The 23,465-nt window shown below is 41.4% G+C and overlaps 1 protein-coding gene across 3 annotated transcripts; it reads left to right on the top strand.

Moving 5' to 3' along the window:
- Positions 1-3,325: 3,325 nt before the first annotated feature.
- On the top strand, positions 3,326-23,281 carry pikfyve (phosphoinositide kinase, FYVE finger containing). 3 transcript variants are annotated; one of them, XM_026376031.1, is made up of 42 exons: positions 3,326-3,436; positions 5,216-5,403; positions 6,663-6,827; positions 8,067-8,176; positions 9,201-9,372; positions 9,486-9,693; positions 11,334-11,423; positions 11,506-11,662; positions 11,833-11,990; positions 12,759-12,870; positions 13,015-13,162; positions 13,408-13,572; positions 13,812-13,874; positions 13,970-14,099; positions 14,397-14,577; positions 14,714-14,788; positions 15,166-15,273; positions 15,373-15,513; positions 15,639-15,765; positions 15,848-16,701; positions 16,982-17,386; positions 17,489-17,589; positions 17,676-17,747; positions 18,073-18,244; positions 18,347-18,525; positions 18,764-18,877; positions 19,081-19,189; positions 19,266-19,420; positions 19,697-19,793; positions 19,915-19,972; positions 20,047-20,175; positions 20,277-20,397; positions 20,495-20,590; positions 20,689-20,769; positions 20,959-21,053; positions 21,133-21,192; positions 21,424-21,600; positions 21,715-21,818; positions 21,975-22,103; positions 22,230-22,491; positions 22,569-22,643; positions 22,753-23,281. In XM_026376031.1, exons 2-42 carry the CDS (start codon positions 5,226-5,228, stop codon positions 22,866-22,868), a joined length of 6,249 nt encoding a protein of 2,082 aa, XP_026231816.1. In that variant the 5' UTR covers positions 3,326-3,436; positions 5,216-5,225; the 3' UTR covers positions 22,869-23,281. The 3 variants fall into 3 exon arrangements, with proteins under 3 accessions (XP_026231816.1, XP_026231815.1, XP_026231817.1); XM_026376030.1 differs by having other exon boundaries at positions 5,213-5,403; XM_026376032.1 differs by lacking the exons at positions 3,326-3,436; positions 5,216-5,403; positions 6,663-6,827; ... (1 more) ...; positions 9,201-9,372; positions 9,486-9,693 and adding an exon at positions 10,709-11,131.
- Positions 23,282-23,465: the final 184 nt, after the last annotated feature.

The raw sequence follows: 23,465 nt of genomic DNA, 5'->3' as shown, positions 1-23,465 counted from the left end.
CTTTAGATTGATTAACCACAGTCAACACATGAACCTGAAGCCACAGAGCTGAAAGACTAAAAAGAAAAGAAAGAACTGAAGGATCTCAACAAGAGAACAACTGAAGAAAGATCAGCTGAAGATGTCTGAAGGCAGAAAGGTAAATGGACTTTAGAGGGAACTGAAAAAGTTCAGTCAGTTTCTTCAGGGGGAACAGGTTGGTTAGCGGCATCTGCTCATCTGTCCTGATTTACACGGTAGTGGAGATGAACGTGTTTTCAAGTTCTCTACATGAAGATCAAATCCAGAGGAACAGTCAGATGTTCTACATCAGGAGTTCAGCTTCAGTCTAACTTTGATTCTCTTCTTACATGTTGTTTTTTCTGCACTAGACTACAACTCTAAACATCATGGAGGAAGACAGAGGAGACCACATCCCCCACAGCCTGGTCTCAGAGGTCAAACCTGCTGCATCAACAACCAACGAGCTGCTGGAGCTCGTCCACCTCTGGGATTCAGAGGATGAATTCACTGACACTGACCAGGAGCTGGAGGAAGACTCGGACAATTGTTCTGCTCAGCATGAAAACTCTGTTAAGCAGGCCTGGGACGAAGAAAACCAACAGGTCAACTACTGCACCTCCCCAGCCAGGCCTGAGGTCAGTATTATCACGTACTCTTCCTGGAGGTCCAGCCCTGTCTCCGAGTCCCATGTGTGTACTGGAAACCGGGAGGGTCCTGCCTCCCCGACTCCTTCAGAGAACAGTACTGCGTCATCCTTTCATGGCGTCCGACCTGGAAACAGACGTTTCTGATGTTTACACCATACACACGGACTATCAGGACGTCGACGAGGAAATTAAAAAGGTGTGTCACCACTATTTGTGGGGTGAAGATAGTGATGGTGCCCCCTCCCCGACTCCTTCAGAGGACAGTACTGAATCATCTGTTTCTTGGACACCTGATGTTCAGGATGTGAACCAGGTCTTCACCCCTCTGAAGGTAAAATTAAAACACATTAAATTAAATGTGACTTTAAACATCATGTTGTTCTGTAGCTCTGTGTCCCACTATTTTAACATTTTAACATTGTTTAATTTAAATTGTTGTAAAGGATCAGAAAGACCAGGACGAGGCTTCAGCTGACAACCAACCACCTGCTGAGTCTCCTCAAGTCGAACCCTCAGAGGATGAAGACCACATCAGTGAAACACATCAACCTTCAGGACCTGAAGAAAATGTACCAATGAACATCGTGCAAGTTCAACTGAAGTCTCCTGAACAGAATCCACCAAAAAGCAAAATTAAAAAGAAACAGCAGACGGAGGAGAACATCAATCCATCCTCTTCCATTGGAAGATTCAGTGGTGACACTGGTCTCAACAAACTCTGTGGAGCAAGAGGAGGAGGAGGAAGCTGAGACTCAAAGGAAAAGCGGCTTCAGCAGCTTCTTCAGCAGAATCTTTAAAAGAGTAAGAACGAGTTTATGTAGAAATCACAGCATCAGTTTTACAGTTGAACGTGGCAGATGTGCAGTAACAGGGAACAGACCTGTGTTAATAACGAGAAGGTTTTAGAAGGGATGAAGTTTTCTGTTGGAGTTTTGTTGACCTGCAGTTTGTTATTCTTACTTTTGTACTGTTCACTTTTACCAAAGGACATAAAGAAGAAGACAGAGTCTCCCAGCAGACGCCCTCATCTGTGGAGGAGCCTGTGCTGCTGTGGCCCATGACATGGACCTGCTCCACTCCTCCTTCCTCCTCCTCACCCCTCCTCCCAACCTTCTTTTATCCCCAAGCTCCCATTTTTCTACCATCTCTTCCCCCCTTACTTTACCCCCCCTTACCCATCCCCATTACTCCCCTTACCTTTACCCCCAGTTCTCCCACTCCCTCACTTCTCCTCTACCAATAGCTCAAAAGGTCACAATCTGTCTTCTTTGATCCATCGCTGTGAGTTTCCATCCTCACACGCCTGTGTCGGTCTTGTGTTGAAATCTGTTCCCCATCGGGACGTGTTTCCCTTTTCATTGTTTTGAACTATATGTAGCTCCCCCCCACTCCGTGGGTGGGGTTAGGACAGGGTTAGTTTCAAGTTAATGTAAGGGGAAACGCATCTCGATGGGTGTAACAGGCTTCCACACAACACCGGCACAGGTCGTGCTGCAGACCCCCACTAGTTTCTTGGTCTGGGTGTGATCGCTGTTCTGTACAGAACAGAGGTTCTGTACAGAACAGAGGTCACACACACACACAGAACCTGCAGTGCGGCCCAATGTGCTTTGTAAAATGGAAGTGGCAGAAAAAAAGACAGTATTGTGACCTGCCCTGTTGCCCCACTACTCTCCCTTACAGCCCCCATCCACCCCCTAACCCCTCTTCCCTCTTTTAGCCCCCACCCCTTCTCTTAGTACTTATTTACTATTAATAAATTTAACTCTCATTAAACATCCTGCTTCTCTGCTGTGTAAAATAACATTTTAAAAATGCACTCTTGTCATTGAACTTTAGTAAGTATTTATTTGTTAGGTATCACCTGTACAACTTCCCAAGTGTTTGCTGAAGAACTCGGTTTCACTGTCCAGGTGGAAATCATCATATGACACATTAAAGGTGACATCAGAGCAGTGTGATGCTGCATGAGACCGGCTGAAGCATCTCCACGCTGACTGTTTCTTTTTAGTTTTGCTTTTTGGTGGATTCTGTTCAGGAGACTTCAGTTGAACTTGCACGATGTTCATTGGTACATTTTCTTCAGGTCCTGAAGGTTGATATGTTTCACTGATGTGGTCTTCATCCTCTGAGGGTAAAACATCCTAAAATATTGAAATTCAAATATATTTAAATAGGCAGAAAATAGAAGTTAGTTAGTTAGTTAGTAGTTAAAATTAGTAAAATATGAGTATTTTAAAAATTGCTTTGGCTATGACTCACTTTTTTATCATTGATAAAAACTTTTTTATCATTGATAAAAACCTTTTTATCATTGATAAAAACCTTTTTATCATTGATAAAAACTTTTTTATCATTGATAAAGGGTTTTTATCATTGATAAAAACCTTTTTATCATTGATAAAAACCTTTTTATGATGGTCTCATGGAGCCTATGACAACTGAACATCTGTTATAGCAGATAGAGTTTTAGTGGACTATGTTACATTAAAGTAACTGTGTTCATTAAGATATATTCAGTACCCTTATTTTAAACTCTATTAATGATTAAACTACAAACTGTACTTTGTACTTAGTTATTTCACTAAATGCTCCTCAAACACGACTCTACAGTCTAATCGATGTTTCTGAGCTCTCCTGCTTTTTCTGTCGATCACTGCAGTCGGCTTCAGCTCTCTATTAGTCGGGGCTGTTTGAGCACGGGAGTCGGCTGTTTTCCAGGTTTTACAGATGTTTTCAGCACCGCAGGGCTTCACACGGTGATGTCCAATTCATGCCCAGAACGGGTAATTCGGATTTTTTTGCTGTCACTATAGTTCAATCTCGTTTCATGTCATATTAGCGTTTGAAAAATTAGGTTGTTGCGGCTAACTGAGTAGTAGCCTAGCTTAGCTAGCTTGGTGAAATACAGCTGTAGCTGCTACTGGACAAATCACTGAGTTAAGTTGGCTAACGATAGCAAAATTAGTTTGTGTTTCAGGGCGACACAACACTCCATTAATGCGAAATGTGGCATATAGTAAGTAAACAAGCCGACGTGTGAGTTTAACGATACAATATTGTCCAGTTAGCTAGCTAAACCGGCAAGATAACGTGAGCGAAGTCAGTTTGTGATCCGTCAGTTAGCTTGTGATCCGACAGATAAACATCAGTAAACCTGATTAATCTGATTTGGAATAGCAACGAGAGTGTGAATGCTGTTTTAAAAACACTAGATGCTTTTGAGAAGTGGTATTCTGAGTGGTTATAGTATTCAGATCCTGGTCAGATGTTGTTTCTTTGCAAAGAAAGCTATAAAAAAAATTACATAAAAACTGAAACAGGTTTCAAACCTGTAGTGAAGATATTATCTAGTGTCTTAGGTGCCTGAGCTTGTGTGGCCTCGTTTTTAGGTTTCTCAAATGTGAAAGTAGGTATTACCAGCTGTAAGTAGGCTGCCTAACATTCTTTAACAGTCGGAGCTCGGTGCTTTTATAACTTCCATTTGACTGTCGAAGCTGGCTTCTGCATCGTTGATTTATAGCTTAGCTGGTTCACATGGAGCGGTGGATCATACACTGTCTGCAGGCTGCTGATGGTTCACATTATCCCTGTACTCGACCTACATGGAGGTGAGGTTTGGTTCTTAGCTGTCAAATGCTCAGCTCACAGCTGTCATGTTACGGCCTGTTGTGGTCACATGATGAGGTGGAGTGTGTGTGTGGAGCCGCTTCTGCTTTTTCCTTCTGCACATGATCTAAAATGGCATGTGTCGCACACACAAAGTCTGTAGCTTTCTTCAGACTGTGATGAAACACAGATTAAATCTAAACTATTTCCTATTTAGATAAAAAAGGGCAAAACAATCTTATTAACTTCACTTTTTTCTCAAAATCAGAAACCCTCCAAGCACGGAGAATCGCTATAATGATGATGATTGTTAATATTAAAAGTCAACCTGTTGTCTTCCTTATTAGTTGAATTGTTTCATTACATTGCTGCTAAGTGAAACTGAATACCTCACCGAGCCATGTCGAAGCTTAGTAAAGTTAAATATCATCTAAATTCCTCTAATTTGGGGGGCTGCAAACAGGAAGGAAGACACTGCTGTGAAGCCAGTGAGTTATGCAATGGGATGTCATGTGAGCCACCATATTTGTTACCTGTATCTGTGTACATTTAGCAATTTGGCACCATTATAAATATGCAGAATTCATTGTCAGCAGTTCATTTTTGCATTGTACCCATGAATGCATTACCAGCAATCACTGAATGTCTTTTATAATTATTAAATTGGTTAATGGATGTTTATTCTTGATGCAATCAAATTCACTTTTCTCACATTTTCTCCCACAACATTTCTGCTTGTAAATCAGCTACCGTACAACAACATGTGGCTCCTGAGATTTTAGCAGTGTGGATAAAAGTGAGCAAATGATAACAGAATAAGTTCATTTTGCTGGTTTTCAGAACACATCTGTCGGGTTCTCGCAACAGATGCTGTTGTAGGATTTTATTCCTTACACCGTTTGCAGAAGGTTGATCAGTTACACCTACCTGAGGTAATTAATTAACCTCTCCAGCAGGAGTAGCGACATGGCTGCTGATGACAAGTCCTCATCCTCAGCGGACTGGAACTTCGAGCCGCCAGTCATCTCGCCCACCAGCCCCTTTCACCTGACTCACTTTAAACCACTGACTCCCGAACAGGATGATCCACCACTCCGATCCGCATACAGCTCATTTGTCAACCTGTTTCGTTTCAACAACAAAGGTCAGGGACACACACACATACACACACAAACACACACGTGTCTAGATAAAATTGATGGATGTACCCCTTTTATATATGAGGGTTTTGTTTTGCTAAAGTCCCACAGGATTCATTTTGTACTGTATGAAGGTCAGGTATCTCTGATGTTTTAGTTTTCAGCCTAATGATGGCTTACTTCACTGGCTGTGACCACTCTCTTTATTATTTACAGTTAACAACAGGAGATTCTAAATGCAAGTGCACACTTAAAATTAGTGCTAAACCTTTAATATTCCTAAAATGAACTAAAGAGGGAATAACACACACCTGGCCATGGAACAGCTGAGCAGCTTATTGTCGTAGAAATGGAGGGTCTATGAATAAAACAAATTCAACCAAACTGTTTACCTTGAAGAATATCTTGACTGTTTCATTTCAGATCAGTTGTGATGTGTAGTGCCAAAATGTTTAAAATTGTTTAATTTTCAAAATATATATAAAACTGACTACTGAAACTGAATCTACAAAAACAGGAGAAAAAAAAACTACCCTGATCATCATATTGCAGCAGTTTAGTCAAGGCATTAATCATGGTCTTGTGAGGTCATATGACTGTAATTGTCTGGATCAGAGCCATAGAGCTCACATGGTTTTAGTCTTTCCAGTATTCCAGTAATAAGTCCAGTATTTGCACATGGCAACAGGAGTCCAAATTATGTTACAGTGACATTTCTTTTGGAGACTTTAATTTTCAATTGCTTAAATTTGCTAATGTTGACTCATAAACCTGTAAAAGAGATGAGTGGTCTATTAAATTATGTTTCTTACAGCACTGTTTTTTTCAATGTAACTTAGCATCTAGTTTGTAGGTTCTGTCTAGTATGAAAATACTGTATGTTGTTTTGTAAGTTCATGTAAACTTATGTTATGTCTCTTTGGTTTGTTTTTGTAGTTTTGTAGTTTTTGTAAACACTGCACCAGTCTGATAGCTTATGATTCTATATTACAAATTCAACCAGGGAGGAATTGATGAAAACTTTACACAACAGCATTTATAGCAGTAAATACTAGAACTGACAAATGTTACCACATACAATTGTGTAGTTTAGAGTATTTTCAGAATGCTAGCAGCAGAAGAACCTACACTGTAAACTAGCATTAAATAGTAAAATAGTTAATCACTGGTACTGGTGAGTGAATAACTTATGAGACTGCTTTTTTTCTTTGCAAGTGTCATTTTCATTTATTTTTTTCACTTTTTTGTATTAATGTGTGTTTAGATGAGGGACGGCCTCCTGTAATTGTTGCAGAGAAGCAAGAAGTGCCATCTCCTTCTCAATCAGAGCAGAGCAGCTGGTCTTCCAGTCCTACCCACTCCGTCTATGGATCAAGAACACACCGTAAACAGCATCCTGAACATCTTCGACGTACTTCCACTGCCTCCGGTAAAAGCAGACACAGTATTGATGACATTCAAAAAAAGTGACATTTTATAAAAATTTCTAGAGTTGGTTTAGTTTACTGATTCTTTTCTTTTTCATCCTTAGGGGTCAAATCATTCTCTAAATAGTCATTAGATGATTTTGCTGATCTTCAAGTACAATACTTTGAATTTTAATAACTTAGAATTATGTTCTGCATACTAAAAGGAAAGCTTTTTATTCCATCGTTATTCCTAAATGTAATTTATGAAAACTGGTAAATTACTGTTATTTGAAAACCCTTAAATGTTGAAAATATTTTTTTGGAATTGCCAAATCTTGATGAATGTGCATAACAATGACTTGTTGTTTTTTTTACAAGTTAAAAATGAAAGGGCAGCGCCAGAGGACAAGTTACAGACACAACCAGCCACACAATCTACTATATAGTTACATTTAACTGCTAGATGCAGATTATCCTTTCTTGGCATGGAACTGGTTTGGTTTAAAAACAACAAGACGACAGTTTGTTTCAGCAAATGCTAATTAACACAAAATATGAAAAGCTTTAGTATTTAGTCACCTGCTCCTTTAAAGAGAGAGAGAAGGATGCTGTATTTGATATTAAACTTTTCAGATTCATGTGTGGAATGAAGGTGTTGACTAGTGAGAAAGACTTGAAAACAAACTAAATATGACGTTTGTAGTTGAAAACATCAGAAAGATGATTGGTGCAGGCTGTAACATTTATTCTCATGTCCTTTCTGATTCCAGTGGATTGGCCAGGTGAGGCGTCTTCTGCACTGTGTGGTTTTACTAAAGATGCTTTTTAGCTTGACTGTAACAACTCGACCTGAAAGAATGTCCTGTTTTACATTTTCTGAGTGCTCGTGTGTGTTTTATTGCGTTTTCAGTGAAGAGCTTTCTGTTAGTCTTTTGTTCGCCCTAATATTTTCCACTCAGGTACTAATGATTGAAATGGTTTGTTGTGAATTCAATTTTAAAGTCTTTGTCAGCATGGTTTTTTTGTTATTGCCTCATGCAATTTTACAACATTGAAGGAAGTCAGTCATGTGGACATGCAATATCAAATGTTAGCTGTCAAGTTTAGGATGCACTGTAATTGGGGCCTAGTTAAAAATTGACACACTGTGTGTGTGTGTGTGTGTGTGTGTGTGTGTGTGTGTGTGTGTGTGTGTGTGTGTGTGTGTGTGTGTGTGTGTGTGTGTGTGTGTGTGTGTGTGCGTGCGTGCATATTTCTAGATGGAAGCAGGAAATCGGACACTCCTCTTAGCAATCATGATCCTCGCACAGCTGTGCAGCTTCGCACTGCACTGAAGCGGCTAAAGGAAATCATGGAAGGAAGGAGCCAGGTATTCAACCCTCCACAAACACTTGTAGTGATACTCTCCCAGACCTTTACAGCTTCAGCTCCCGTATAGGAGATCATACCGTCCTCTGTTTGTGCTGTACACCAAAGACGACATCAAATGATACAAACACTCTTTTCTACCCTCAGTTATTAATATGGTGAATTCAAAGAAAATGCCCCCCTCACCCCCCAATGTACTTTATGTTAACTGTGTCTTGTTTATTGTGCCATGTGCTACTGTGCAGCTATAAAAATGATTGCCCCCAGCACAATAAAGTTGTCATTAATTGGTTTCTTCTTATGTTTATCTGTTGTTTGTGGTGGAGGGTTTTGCCCTTTAATTCCCTCTTTAGCAGGTGAAATTTTTGTTGACTTGGGTCTGGTCATCGACTTGGCCAGTTTAAAACTCTCCACCTTTTCATTCTGATGACGTCCTGTGTGGAGTTGGTGGAGAATAGTCTTGCTGCATGATGAAGCTTCTCCCCCTGTTTTGATGCATTTCTCTATAAATTTGTAGACACATGTTTCTGTACGTCTCTGAATTCAGCCTGTTGCTACATCATTAATTATATCATCAGTAAAACTGAGAGAACCTATTCCATAAGCCATGCAGCCCAAGCCACAACCCCACCTTCAACATGCATGCACTGATGAGCTTGCATGGTTTGGATCATGATTGAGTAAAACCCAATGTTAAAATGAAGAATTATTTAGCCATTTATTTATGAATTGTTTTCAAATCAATCACACAGAATGCTCCTGACGAACAAAAGACGTGTCAATCATATGTTCCCGTACTTTTGCTCCACATCTTGTTATCTTACAGCTTTATTCCAAAATGGATTAAATGTATTATTCAAAATGAATTGATTCCATTTTGGAATAAGGCTATAACATCACAGCACCATGAATTCTTTCTGGATGCACTGTATGTTTTAATGTATTCAGCTGTAAATGCTCATAACATTTCAGCCTTGTTCCAATACTTTTCAGAGGGGACTGTATATGTTATTGTTCCCCTGCAGGACAGCGATCTGAAGCAGTACTGGATGCCAGACAGCCAGTGTAAAGAGTGTTACGACTGCAATGAGAAGTTCACCACGTTCCGGCGCCGCCACCACTGCCGACTCTGTGGCCAGATCTTCTGCAGCCGTTGCTGCAACCAGGAAATCCCTGGAAAGTTCATGGGCTACACAGGTAAGTAACACACTAAACACTAATTAGTTCTGAATGTATCATAACAGGGTCTGATTTATTTCATTGTGTTGTGGAAACTCTACAAAACCCTTTTTTGTTTCCCCTGAATCTAGGAGACCTGCGAGCCTGCACGTACTGTCGGAAATTAGCGCTAAATTACGCTCATTCAGCTGACTCGGGCTCCATAGGAGAGGACCTGAGTGCCTTGTCTGACTCTCCCTGCTCCGTGTGTGTGTTGGAGCCCAGTGAGCCTCGGACACCTGTGGGGGGGCGTAAGGCCAGCAGGAACATCTTCCTCGAAGAAGACCTGACCTGGCAGAGGTGACGACACACATACTCTCACAGTCAGATCATTTCGTGGCAGTAGTATAGTTAATATTATTATATAGTTAATATTTAGTTGGTCACATATTTAGATTTCAACTCACTTACACATTGCAAATATTTCAATAAAGTTTAAATTAGATTTTATCCTAATGCATCATAAAATGAGACACTGTGTAGTGTGTCTTCATATTCATCTCTGAATTCATTCATCATTACTTCACACTCATATCTCCAACCATCATGTTTACCACCAAACCCACATGCTTCCAGTACTGTGTAAAGGTTTAAAGTAAAATGATGAAGATTTTCAGCAAAAAAAAGAACAAAAAATAATCATATCAGTCTTGAGGCGTGACCTCCCTTTGCCTTTCAGACGTCAAGATACTTTCCAGGTAGGTTGTTCCAAGCCGCTTGGAGAACTCGCCACAGTTCTTTTGTGGATTTACACCATGTCTGTGTAGCCTTCCTCTTGTCTCTTCATGTAACCCCAGACTGAGTCCGTGAGCTCTGTGGGGATAAAATGTTACAGGCTCTTCCTTTGGGTGAAGAGAGTGATGTATGACTTTGGATATACAGAATTTGTGTTTGGCCTCATTGTCACGCTGCAGATTGAATTTGAGATCAGACACCTCCCCAACATGTGATGGATTACAGTGTAAAAATTTAAAGCACCTGAAGCTTTTCCACAGTACTGTTCCTATACAACTAAAATCATATTTTGACTGATTAGTTTACATTCATCAACTCGTGCAGTGGTTTTGTCATCGTCTAGTCTTTTTTCCAACTTCTTCCATTTCTACTTTGCTTTTTCTCCGTCTTCATTGTCCACCATTTTCAACCATCTATGCATGCTTTGTATGTACTGTACACTGTGCATGTGATGCAGAGTTTTACTGTCTTCTTGGCTCTGACCAGTCTTTTGTCTTTGAAATGTATGTATTGCAAGCCTGCAGCAGGAAGGCTTTGTATTTAGTTTTTCTCATTAAGTGAGCTATACAGAAAACATACAGTACAACTCGTGGGGTCAACATGTGATCTGACCGGTCAGTAAGGCAGTGTGGAAAAGTGCCTCTAACGTAAATACTTTAATAACTAATGGACGGCTGTAGTAAAACAAGACTGTTTGGATACTTGGGCTGGTCTAATCTTTCATCTATCGAATCTTAAAGTTAAATTTTAACTAGTATGTAGTGGACTCACTTTTAAATATTTCATTAACCATGCTCCCAGAGCCCCACATTTTTAATTTAATACATGATCCTCTCTGTTTAGATGCAACAATACATGCATTTTTAGACTTTGTGCTTCTTTTGCTGCTGTTGTTTCTATTCGGTGTGCTTCCTGCTTATTTTCTCTATCAACCTACCTCAAAGAAAATCTGTTTCCTCTCTCTCTCCTGGCATAGAAAAACTCCTATTGGGATGAGAAAGAAGTGAGTGTCGCTGTTTGTTTTATTCATTTTCTCATCTGTCTCAGCTTTATCTGTCTGTAAGAAGAGGCTAACGCTTTCTAGCCTTGTAAAGAAATAGATTTCTGTGCACTCAAAGTCACTGATCACAGATTTGATTTAGTGGAAGTATGAAGATCACTGGATAAAGAGTAAACATCTGTATTTGTCTGTGTGTGTTTATCAGTATGATTCACCAGGAGCCTCAGAACAGTGGCCTCGCTTCCAGACTGACGACTCTCCCAGAAGACGTAGGGAAATCACCAGCTAGGAAGAGGTTAGTGATGGTGTTTTCCTGCATGAATCAGTACAGTTAAGTCATTCCAGCAAAGAGAACTTTGAATTTGTTTCTGCCACAGGTCTGCCAGTGTTACAAACATGTCTTTGGACCGCTCGGTATCCTCCATGGTGCCTTCCTATGACAGCTCAGTCAGCCCACCAACTACCCGAGCCATGTCATGCACCAAGAGTGGCACCAAGCTTGACCACAGCGAGGAGGAGAGGAAGATCCTACTGGTGGCTGCTCCCTTTAAATATTTTATTCCATTGTATTTGTCCCCCACTGTTCCACTGATGCTTCATCTTTTACTGTGATCAAAAATAGAGCAATAAAAGAAGAAGTTATTTGATTAGCTCACAGTGTCAGACATTATCTACAATTCTCTTTAATACAATATTTCTTGCAGGACTCCTCCCAGCTGAAGGACTTGTGGAAGAAAATCTGCCACAATAATACTGGGATGGAGTTCCAGGACCACAGGTACTGGCTGAGGACCTACCCAAACTGCATTGTAGGCAAGGAACTTGTCAACTGGCTACTGAGGAATGGCACCATCTCCACCAGGTTTCTATATATATATTTATTTCTATATTGCATGATGATGTTTTGGAAGAACAGTTTGACATATTGTGAAATTGTTGTCTGTAATGCTTTTCCCACTGCAGGAAATTAAGAAAGCAAAAAAACTAAATGTCAGTTTGTGTCTTTAAAATGGCAGAAGAAGTATTTCTCAGCAATCCCCTGTAAAGTTGTCTCTGTTCTCCTACGTGGAGAACAGTTCCTACTCTCAGTTATGGAGAAATATTTTGTTCCCCAAGACCAAAAACTTTATTACTCCAGAAATAACTCCTGCTGGAAGGGTTGTGGATTAAATTCTGCTTTTGTCCAATCAGACCTCTAGTTTCCAAATGTAAAGACCTGTATTATACATTTGTTTATGTATTTTATTCATGTATATTTTATGTATATACATATAAATGGCTGCTCATTTATTGACTGTTTCAGTTTTATAGGCAGCATTACTAGAATTGTCCACATGTTACATGTTACTTTATGTCTTGTACTTTGTTTATTATTACTATCAATTCCATGACAATTATTTATTTGTTATTTTTTAACATATTTATATATTATCTGAATTATTTTTGTTTCTTAGTAGATAATTTGGACTATTTTCCCCAGGGACGGATCAATAAACTACATCATCAGTATGGGATCTTAACTGATCATTTTCTTGTTCTTCCCAAATTAAGCAGTGAACACAGTAATTCCTCCTCATACTTATCTAATTTATTCACAGGTTAAATCTACATCTTTTATTCTGTGTTGCAGGGCTCAAGCTATCGCTATAGGCCAGGCATTGGTGGACGGTCGTTGGCTGGACTGTGTCACCCACCACGACCAACTTTTCAGGGATGAGTATGCTCTCTACCGCCCCCTCCAGGTGAGGCCAAGTTAAATAAGTAATACTGGAGTTGTCCTACATGCTTGGACACTTGTATTGATATTAATTGCTTCTGCAGAGTCTTGATAACACAAGAAGAGATATCTCTAACATCAATGAATGATTATCTCTCTCCGTCTCTAGTGTACAGAGTTCTCAGAAACGCCGTCTCCGGACAGTGATAGTGTCAACTCCCTGGAGGGACAGTCAGAGCCGTCCTGGTTCAAAGACATTAAGTTTGATGACAGCGACACAGAGCAGCTCGCAGATGAGAATGAATACACCATGCCCAGTATGTATTTCATGCCTACAAGTTGTTCTTTTTAATGTACAGCATGTGTGAAACAGGTCTAGTCAATACTCACTAATACTGACGCCAAGCAGTCAACTTTTCCTCATCAAGTGAATTTGTGTCAGTGTGTGAATGTAGCATAGTGTGTTAATAAAATAATTGCACAGGCTGCCTTGAGGTAGATTTGGTTTGGTTTCTGTGAATAAAATCCCACCTGCAGCTCACTGAACTGTCTCTATGTCAAGACTCCGCCAGCCCGAGCAAGAGGACATCTGTCAGCAGTTTCCAGTCGGTGATGGACAGTGACTCAGCTGCCTCCATCAACCTCAACATGGAGCAAAACAATGTCAACTTCCATATTAAGAAACAGTCAAAGTATCCCCATGTACCTCCTGCCACTGAGCAGAAAGGTAAGCACAGTAGATTTTCTACATATCACGGTAGCTTTTATACAGTTTGACAGTTAAGTGATTTCGCCTATCACTACTCCAGACGCTGGAATTTTTTTTAATCTGTGTCAATCTACAGCAGCTTTCCACTTCTTTTATACCTAAAATGCTTCTGCTCTGTCATATTATGTAAGTGAACATCGCTTACTAAGGTACACGCCCTGTATCTAACAGGCTGATCTCTCTCTTTCCTCTTTTAGCTGAATTTCTTGTGTCTGAGTATGGAGGTCAGAACATTGTCATAAGTGATGCCTTCATCAAGGGTAGGACTGATTCACTTCCTTACTGATATAATCACACAACATATTTAGTTGCCTGTGTTGTTAATCAAAGCTTCTTCCTGACGATGTTGCTGCAGAGTCTCTGTTCAATCGTCGTGTGGAGGAGAAAGCCAAAGAGATGATGTTTACACCGCTGGGTTGGCACCACAGCTCTCTGGACCAGCTCAGAGAGGAAAATGGAGAGAAGGCGGCCATGGAGAGATTACTGTGAGTGGGGATAATATTATTGTCTGGGTCCAGTATGATTATATATGTATTGTATATTCACACTGATGAGCTGAAACATTATGAACACTCCTGCTTAACATGCTGCGAGTCTTCTAAAACATCAGAGTCTGCCTGTATGCTCTATTTGCTCCTTAGATTTATTGGTTAAATTTGTTTCAAATGGCAATTTAGTCTTAGAAATATACCAAAATAAAAGAAATTGTGAAAAAACAATGTGATAATTTTTTGCACGAGAGAGATTTTTCTCCATCAACCCGTCCATCTCCCTTTGTTCAGCTCGGCCAACCACAGCCACATGATGGCGCTCCTGCAGCAGCTACTCTACAGTGAGTCTCTGTCTCTGTCCTGGCGGGATATCATTGTCCCTGTGGTTCAACAGGTGGTCCAGACCGTGCGTCCCGATGTCCGCAACTGTGATGATGACATGGACATCCGTCAGCTGGTCCACATCAAGAAGGTCAGAGTTAAATCGCTCCATATCGAGTCAGCATGTGACCCTTTGGAAACAACACACATTCACTTATTAGTACATAGGAAAGCTGTTTGCTTCAGTTGATTTTAGAAATGTAACTGATTTTCCATTTGTGCTTCAGATTCCTGGAGGTAGGAAGTTCGACTCTGCGGTGGTGAACGGCTTCGTATGCACCAAGAACGTCGCCCACAAAAAAGTAAGTCATGTTCTGTCAAAATCATGTTATCATGAGTCGTCTGACCTCTGAAGAGAAACCACTGAAACCACATGCAATTCTGTTTGTTTTTGCAAATGTAGAGCTGTCAAATAACAATAGAACTTGGTTTAAGTAATAACATTGATAGCACATAGGCTGTTGCTATTATATTGAAAGCTGTAAAAACCCTCCAGCCCAATTATTAAGTGGCTAATTTTTAGATGTAAACATATCCAGCTTTAAAAATACATGTTCACTAAGAAGGGATATAAATTTAATTAGTTGTTCAGTTTAATTTGACAGCCTGTGAATTGTTTGAATGAGTAAATGTAAACCATTAATATTAAGCTGTAAAACTGATACCTCTCATCAATCAGATGAACTCCTACATCAAGAACCCCAAAATCTTGCTGCTGAAGTGCTCGATAGAGTATCTGTACAGGGAGGAGACCAAGTTCACCTGCATCGACCCCATTGTGGTTCAGGTCAGTAAGTCATTCTAACAACAACAACTACTAAAGCTAACTGACTTTTTTGGTGCTTCACACTTGAATATTTTCCTTTAAGCTAACTTTCTTTTTCAGGAACGAGAGTTTTTGAAGAACTATGTACAGCGAATAGTAGATGTCCGTCCAACTCTGGTGTTAGTCGAGAAGACAGTGTCACGCATAGCCCAGGACATGCTGTTGGAGCACGGCATCACATTGGTCATCAACGTTAAACCAGTCAGTATAGTAATGCTCATACTTTCAGTGAAGGTTTTTGAGGAGTTTTTCCTAATCTAGTATGAGAGTTGTATTTTGTTGGGCTTTATAAATAAAATGTTTCTTTTGTCTTTATTTTAATTTAGCAAGTCTTAGACCGGGTAAGTCGTATGACTCAGGGAGACCTGGTAATGTCTATGGATCAGCTGCTCACCAAACCTCGTCTTGGGACCTGCCACAAGTTCTATATGCAGCCCTTCACCCTGGCCAACGGTAAGAATCGACACTTTCTTGTCCTGCTATCAGTGAATACTGCTGCGAGGTTATTAAACCTTTTTCCCATCTGTCCTTTCAGATGAGGCGAAGACTCTGATGTTTTTTGAAGGCTGTCCCCCTCATCTTGGTTGCTCCATCAAGCTGCGTGGGGCTTCAGAGTACGAGCTGGCTCGTGTGAAGGAGATCATTATGCTGATGATGTGTGTGGCTTATCACTCTCAGCTGGAGATCTCTTTCCTCATGGATGAATTCGCCATGCCTCCCAGTCTGGCCCAAAGTACCTCGTTACCCTGCCTGCTGGAAGGCTCCTCTACATTGGAGGAGGCAGATGGAGAGGAGAGAGGAAAGGAGACCAATGGAGACACCCAGGAGACAATCACAGTGACTGAAGACTCTGCTCTGAGTGGAGAGGCAGAGGAGGACAGGCTTTACTCAGAGTCCTCATCAAAAACAGGAGAGACCGACAAACCGAACTCAAAATCACCCTCCTCTGTTCAAGAGGATGTCGGGAACACGGAGACCGTGACCTCCTCGCCATTTTCCACTTCACCTGTACCACATTTATCTGTTTCTCCTCCATTCCTCATGGAGGAAGACGAGAAGATGACACACTCAGACGCTCAGGCGTTTGAGGGGGAGACAGGGGAAGACGGAGACCTAGAGAAGGGCAAGTCAGTAAGTACTGAGGATGGGGAGGGTTCAGAGACGCCTACACCCAGGTTGTTTCGAGACCCTTTGCAGGATGATACAGGGATGTTTGTGACTGAGCACGTGGCTTCATCTGACGACCGTCTGAAGACCATCTCTGCTGTCTTCAAGCAGGAGCTTAAAGACATCATTCTGTGCATTTCTCCCTTCATCACTTTTAAAGAACCATTCCTTCTCACACCTGCTGGCATGCACTGTCCCAGCAGGGACTACTTCCCTGAACAGGTACAGAGCTTTGTTGTTCGTTTACAGTTAACTCAGACTCAATATGAACAATTTTATATTCTAGAGGCTGAAAAAACATTATTGTGTCTTTCAAGCATAGAAAGTTTATAGATTATCAAAATTAAAAGATGATATTTATTCTGAGATTCAATTATTGCTGCAGATCTACTTTTTTATTGTACAGTGTTTTTTTTTTTGTTTGTTTGTTTGTTTGTATGTTCATTTGTTTTTACGATTATCATCTTTTTATACCATGTTCATTTGTGTTCCTGTTCCACAGGTCTATCTGTCTCTTCTCCTAAACAAGGACTTGAAGGAACTGGATGGCCGCAGAAAGCGGCAACTCCTAAAAGACTTGGGCCCCTCCTCTCTGGTTGGAGGTCAGACTAATGGTGGTGCCCCTCAGAGGCCCATCAATATCCTACCATGCCACAGTCTTACCAGCACCCGCATCATCGATCAACTCAACAGCAACCAGGATCTGGCCAAAATGCTGGCAGACTACAGAGCAAAGGGAGGCCGCATCCAGCAGAAGGAAGCCACTGACCCCTTTAACAATGCCAGCGCTGCAGCTACCGTCTGTGGCCAGAGCAGGATGGGGGAGGCATTAGTTAAACCACCAGTGAAGAGTGATGGTGAAGGGGAGAAGCCCAGTAAACAGAATGACATGAGCTGGTCCCCCAAAGTAAGCAGCAATACAACTGAGTAGTGATTGAGTTAATTCATTGGTCATCATTTACACTGTTTCTGTCCTGTTTTTAACCTGTTTTCAACCTGTTGCCTCCAGCTGGACTGTCTGAATCCTGTCAACCACCAGAGACTGTGTGTGCTCTTCAGCAGTTCATCAGCTCAGTCCAACAATGCCCCCAACCCCTGCGTCAGCCCATGGTTAACTGTTCATATAGAATTAATTCATTTCAAATCTCATTCCTTGTTTTTAATGAGTTAATAGTCACTGACTTTACTCTTTACAGGATTGTCACAATGGAGTTCTATGGCAAGAATGACCTCTCTCTAGGTATATTCTTGGAGAGATACTGTTTTAGGTAAGACAGTAGTGGTTAATTGCATGTGCACTTTCAAAGAGCTTAACAGAATCCTGGTTATGGTAAAATCTACCTGGGGAAAATCGGGTTTCTTTAATCCCCTACTCTGATTAGGAAACCTGATTTCTTGTTTACATGACAGTTAAGATATCAGAACACTTCTGTAACCTGGTTACCCAAGTGCATGGAAACGCACTGAGAGATTCATAAGAGGAGGTCAGATTAGTACAAATATAGATATATAATGAATATGCAGCTTTAACAACAAAAAAATAGAGAATAGTTTAGTAAACTGTCTCACTCCGATTTATAAATGTTTCTCCAGGCCGTCCTACCAATGCCCCAGCATGTTCTGCGAGACGCCCATGGTGCACCACATCCGCCGCTTTGTGCACGGCAGCGGCTGCGTGCAAATTGTGTTAAAGGAGCTGGACTCCCCTGTTCCTGGCTATCAGCACACGATTCTTACTTATTCCTGGTGTCGCATCTGCAAACAGGTTAGTAATAAAGATTGTGAACAGCCTCCAATACTAACTTACATTTAGTCATTTCGTTAAGAAGTGAAATTCATCATTTTGTGTTCATCTAATTTTTTTAAGGTCACACCGGTGGTGCCTCTCTCAAACGAGTCTTGGTCCATGTCTTTTGCCAAATACCTGGAGCTTCGCTTCTACGGCCACCAGTACACTAGACGGGCAAACGCGGAGCCCTGTGGACACTCCATCCACAAAGACTACCACCAGTACTTCTCATACAACCAGATGGTGGCCTCTTTCAGGTTGGTCAGCTCTCAGTTTGTCCAGCTTTCCTTCATTATTCATTCATTATAATCATTTAAAATTACACAGTATCAATAAAACAAGGAGTAGCAAAATAAACAAGTGGGATTACTCAAAATATGAAAGAACAGAAACATATATACTGAAACATATATATTTGTGATAATAGAAATAGAATAAACTAATAAATAAAATGGAAATAAGTAAGGTAACAACAGTCTAATGTCTCCTTTCCAGCTACTCTTCAGTAAGGCTGTTGGAGATCTGTCTTCCTCGTCCCAAGATCCTGATCAGGAACCTGGGACCTTCCAAAACCAACCTGCAGCAGGACCTGAAGGACTTCTCTCAAAAGTAAATGAATCTGTTGACAGATTATCAGTCTGCATCTATATATACAGCACGTGTGTCAAACACACAGGAACGACACAAGAGAATAAAAGACTTTGACCAGTGGATTAAAGTGGAAATAGATTATTGTAAAAAAATGAAAATGATTGAATTAGTTCTTAGTCTGTGAATAGTCCCAAAAGCTGTTTCCTCTGCTCTCTCCTCAGAGTGACTCAGGTGTACTTGGCTATAGATGACCGTCTGACCTCCCTCAAGACCGACACCTTCAGTAAGACGCGAGAGGAAAAGATGGAGGACCTCTTTGCTCAGAAAGACGTAGGTTCTTCTCCATCAGCATGTTTTTATCTGTGGGTAAAACTTAAGAGTCATAGCCACGTTTCTGTGTGTGAAGATGGAGGAGGTGGAGCTGCGCAGCTGGATTGAAAAGCTTCAGGCTCGACTTCAGGCCTGCGGAGTAGATTCTCCTCAACACCTGCAGGCTGTGCTGGAGTCACTGGTGATGAAGAAGCAGAGTCTTTGTGAGATGTTGCAGTCCTGGAACAGCAGGTCAGAACCACAGCTGACCCCAACATTAGCATGAAATAATGATGAATGCATTTTTTTTACCAGACTCTGTACAGTCGTCTTTATTCAGTAACTGATTTCTTAACTGTCATGTAAACAAGAAATTGTTATGTTATTTTCATGCATAACTGGATTTCTGATCAGCTCCAACTGATCAGTTTACTAATAACCTTGAATTGATTATAACGTGTGTAGAGCTCAGTTTCAGTTTCTGTTTGTAATACTTCAGTCTTGTTTTGTTGTTTTCTGCCGTCCAAGGCTTCAGGATTTGTTTCAGCAGGAGAAAGGAAGGAAGCGTCTGTCTGTCCCTCCTAGTCCTGGAAGGCACCGACAGACGGCCACGGAAGACAACAAGGTCGGTAACGTCATGCAGAGCATAAATAGGTCTGGTGACTGTCTAATAATGACAGATCTTTAAACACTTCTATTATATTTAGAACACTTGGTGTGATATTTATGATTTTAAATTATTTTAGGGCACCCTGGATTCCTCCCCCCGTAATCCCTCTCCTGTGGTGCAGAATGGTGATAAAGGTGAGTGCAGAACTAAAATCTATCCATGCTTATCGTGACTGAACGAAGCAGTTGAGACATGTTTTCTCTGGCAGAGGACCGTCTCCTCAGCACCATGCCTGCAGCCTCTTCCTCCCTGCTGCCATCACCAGGAGATCCTGGAGCTGAACCGATCACTCCTGTTCCGTCCTTCACTGAGCAGGACTCTGTCAGCATCCCAGAGGGTAAACACACACACAAGCACACACACACACACTGTTATACATTACCTCTCTAATATTGTTTGTGTTATGAATTGTGTGTTTGTTTGTTTGCTTGTTTTCAGATGTGTTTGATGGACACCTGCTCGGCTCCACTGACAGTCAGGTGAAGGAGAAATCCACCATGAAAGCGATCCTCGCCAACTTCCTCCCTGGCAACAGCTACAACCCGATTCCTTTCCCATTGTAAGTAATGCATGTAATATTTTACTTTTCTTATTCTGAGATTGCAGATAATGTTCAGGCTTTAGGTCTCTGACTGTGGTGTGATCTGTGTTGACAGTGATCCAGACAAGCACTACTTGATGTACGAGCATGAGCGGGTTCCCATCGCCGTGTGTGAGAAAGAGCCGAGCTCCATTATAGCCTTTGCTCTCAGGTGACCGCCTGCATCCTCTCTGTCTCAGCTCAAAATACCGACTTTATACATGTCCTGCTTTTTTAAACACTGTCTTTGTGTCACATATTGTTTTGTAGCTGCAAAGAATATAAGACGGCACTGGATGATCTGTCCAAGGCCTCCAACGGAGGAGGAGATGAGAATCCACTGGTCACAAGGTGCGCAGGATTCTCACTTGAACATCTGTAGAAAATCTGAGATGTACTCTGAAGTAGCCAAATTTATCAAATGTGGCTGAAATAACAAGGTTTAAAAGTTTAGTCAAAAAATCTTTGTTAAAAATTCCAGTGGGACCAGCTCCATCAGTTTGTTTGTTTCTTTTATGACGTGATTTGTTTCCCTGTCAGCGGTGGGGAGAGTCGGGCTAAGAGCAGCCCTGCCCGGCCGAGCGAGTCAGCCTCGTCCCAGCAGAGCCGAAGCAGCTTGGAGGCCGATCCCCTCAGTAAGTGTTCAGGTCCACTGGTCATCTAACAGTTTAATTGATCTTATCTCTGAGGTGACTGTATCACTCTTCTGTGCAGAGGACGCAGACTTGTCAGACAAACAGAAGAAACAGTCTTTGAATCCACACGTTGAGCTACGTGAGTAGTTTGTCGTCTACATTTGTTTCAGTTAGAACAATCTAGATTAACAAATGATGTTTAAATCATCATAAAGATCCTGACTTCATGTGAAATGAGAATGATTAATTATTTCAAATATTGTTTCTTTATCTCTGTGTGTGCTGGAACCCATTTTCTCAGAATCCACCATAGCTTCAGTAAAAGCAGGAAAATGGTTTCTAACCTTCTCTTCATCTGTTAATTGTGTAGAGTTCTCCGATGCCAACGCCAAGTTTTACTGCCGAATCTACTATGCTGAGGAGTTTCACAAGATGCGCGAGATCATCATGGAGAGTGCAGAGGAGGACTTTGTCCGCTCGCTGTCCCACTGTGTCAACTGGCAAGCTCGTGGTGGGAAGTCTGGAGCCGTTTTCTACGCCACAGAAGGTCGATCTGTGTTCTTTAAGATGATTTAGTTAGTCGTTGTTTATTTTAAGGTTCAGTATTTTGCTAAAACTGCTCTGTCTAATCTTAATAACACAAATATTCTCCACTGTCCAGACGACCGGTTCATCCTGAAGCAGATGCCGAGGCTCGAGGTTCAGTCTTTCCTGGACTTTGCTCCTCACTACTTCACTTACATCACCGGAGCTGTGCAGCAGAAAGTACGTATCCCAGGGACACGGTTTCGATCTGGGGTTTACTGCTCAACAATGATAATAACTAAATGAACAAAACACAGTAATGAGTTACAACAATGAGTGTGGAGAAGGTGAGTGTGTTAACTGAATTAACTAAATACAACGTTTTTTGCACCACAGAGGCCGACAGCGCTGGCAAAGATCCTGGGTGTTTACAGGATCGGTTACAAGAACTCTCAGAACAACACAGAGAAGAAACTGGACCTGCTCGTGATGGAAAATCTGTTCTACGGGCGCAAGATGGCTCAGGTCAGTCTCTCAAAGTACAACACAGTACTGTGATTTTACAGACTTGTGATACAATAAAGAAGCTGCAATTCTAAAAAGAACAACTGTATAATATTTATAAACTCCATCAACACGTCTGTTCTGAAGGTGTTTGACCTGAAAGGATCTCTGAGGAACCGTAACGTGAAGACAGACTCGGGGAAGGAGAGCTGCGAGGTGGTTCTGCTGGATGAGAACCTCCTGAAACTGATCCACGACAACCCGCTCTACATCCGCTCGCACTGCAAGGCCATCCTGCGCGCCGCCATACACAGCGATGCCTACTTCCTCTCCAGCCATCTCATCATCGACTACTCCCTGCTCGTGGGGCGCGACGATGCTACCAATCAGCTTGTGGTCGGGATCATAGGTAAGAGCAGGAAGAGAAACCTTTTATTTTTCTCCTGTGTAGATGATGATGACACTGCTTTTCATGTTTTCCTGCAGATTACATCAGAACATTCACCTGGGACAAAAAACTGGAAATGGTTGTCAAATCCACTGGAATCTTGGGAGGTCAAGGTTCGTCGATAGTTTGTCAATGATTCCTCAGATATGAATATTATCTGCCCATATTAGACAACACCGACCCTCTGGAGTTTGTAAACGTTGTGGTGTGTTCTGTCTCCAGGTAAGATGCCCACTGTGGTTTCTCCGGAGCTGTACAGAGCTCGTTTCTGTGAGGCCATGGACAAATACTTCCTGATGGTACCCGACCACTGGGCCGGCCTGGGCATCAACTGCTGAGCGGTGCGTGTCGGTCCATGTGCACTAAGGCACTAGAGAAACGCACAGCGGCTCCCTCTCTATGCACAAAGAGCAGTTTGTTGGACAGAGGCGTCAGTAGGTGAGACCCGGAAACACACAGTCTGAAACTTGACTAAAACCCAGCACAGTATCATTCCATAGGAGCAGAGTCACTCTGCAGCCGAGGCATTATCGAGACAACTTAGACCCATTTTTATCACTGGCGGACTCATTGTAGTGTTATCAGATTTATAATTTATCTCCCTCTGCATTCCTTTAACAGAGGGTTTGTATGTTCAACCGTTTCAGAAGGACCTGCAGAAAACATTCAGTTTGTTAAATAAACTAATTCATGTAATTTAATGTTTGTAAATGTACAGAGATTATGTAACTATTAAAAGATTATCAACAGATTTCTGAGAGCGACCTTCTGCTTTTTGTCATGTTAAATGAAGAGTGAATGGATGAATCTGATACAAAGGTCCTATCAGAATAATATATACATAAAATGACCACTAGAGGTTAGAGGTCTCCTCTAAACTACTTTGATTACTGATTAATATTTTAAAGCAATAAAAACTTTAATATAAAAACACG

The sequence above is a fragment of the Anabas testudineus genome, chromosome 21, assembly GCF_900324465.2.
Source record: "Anabas testudineus chromosome 21, fAnaTes1.2, whole genome shotgun sequence".
In the NCBI taxonomy this organism is placed as follows: domain Eukaryota; kingdom Metazoa; phylum Chordata; class Actinopteri; order Anabantiformes; family Anabantidae; genus Anabas; species Anabas testudineus.
The sequence above is the reverse complement of the archived record's forward strand: the minus strand, read 5'-3'. Positions and strand labels throughout refer to the sequence as shown.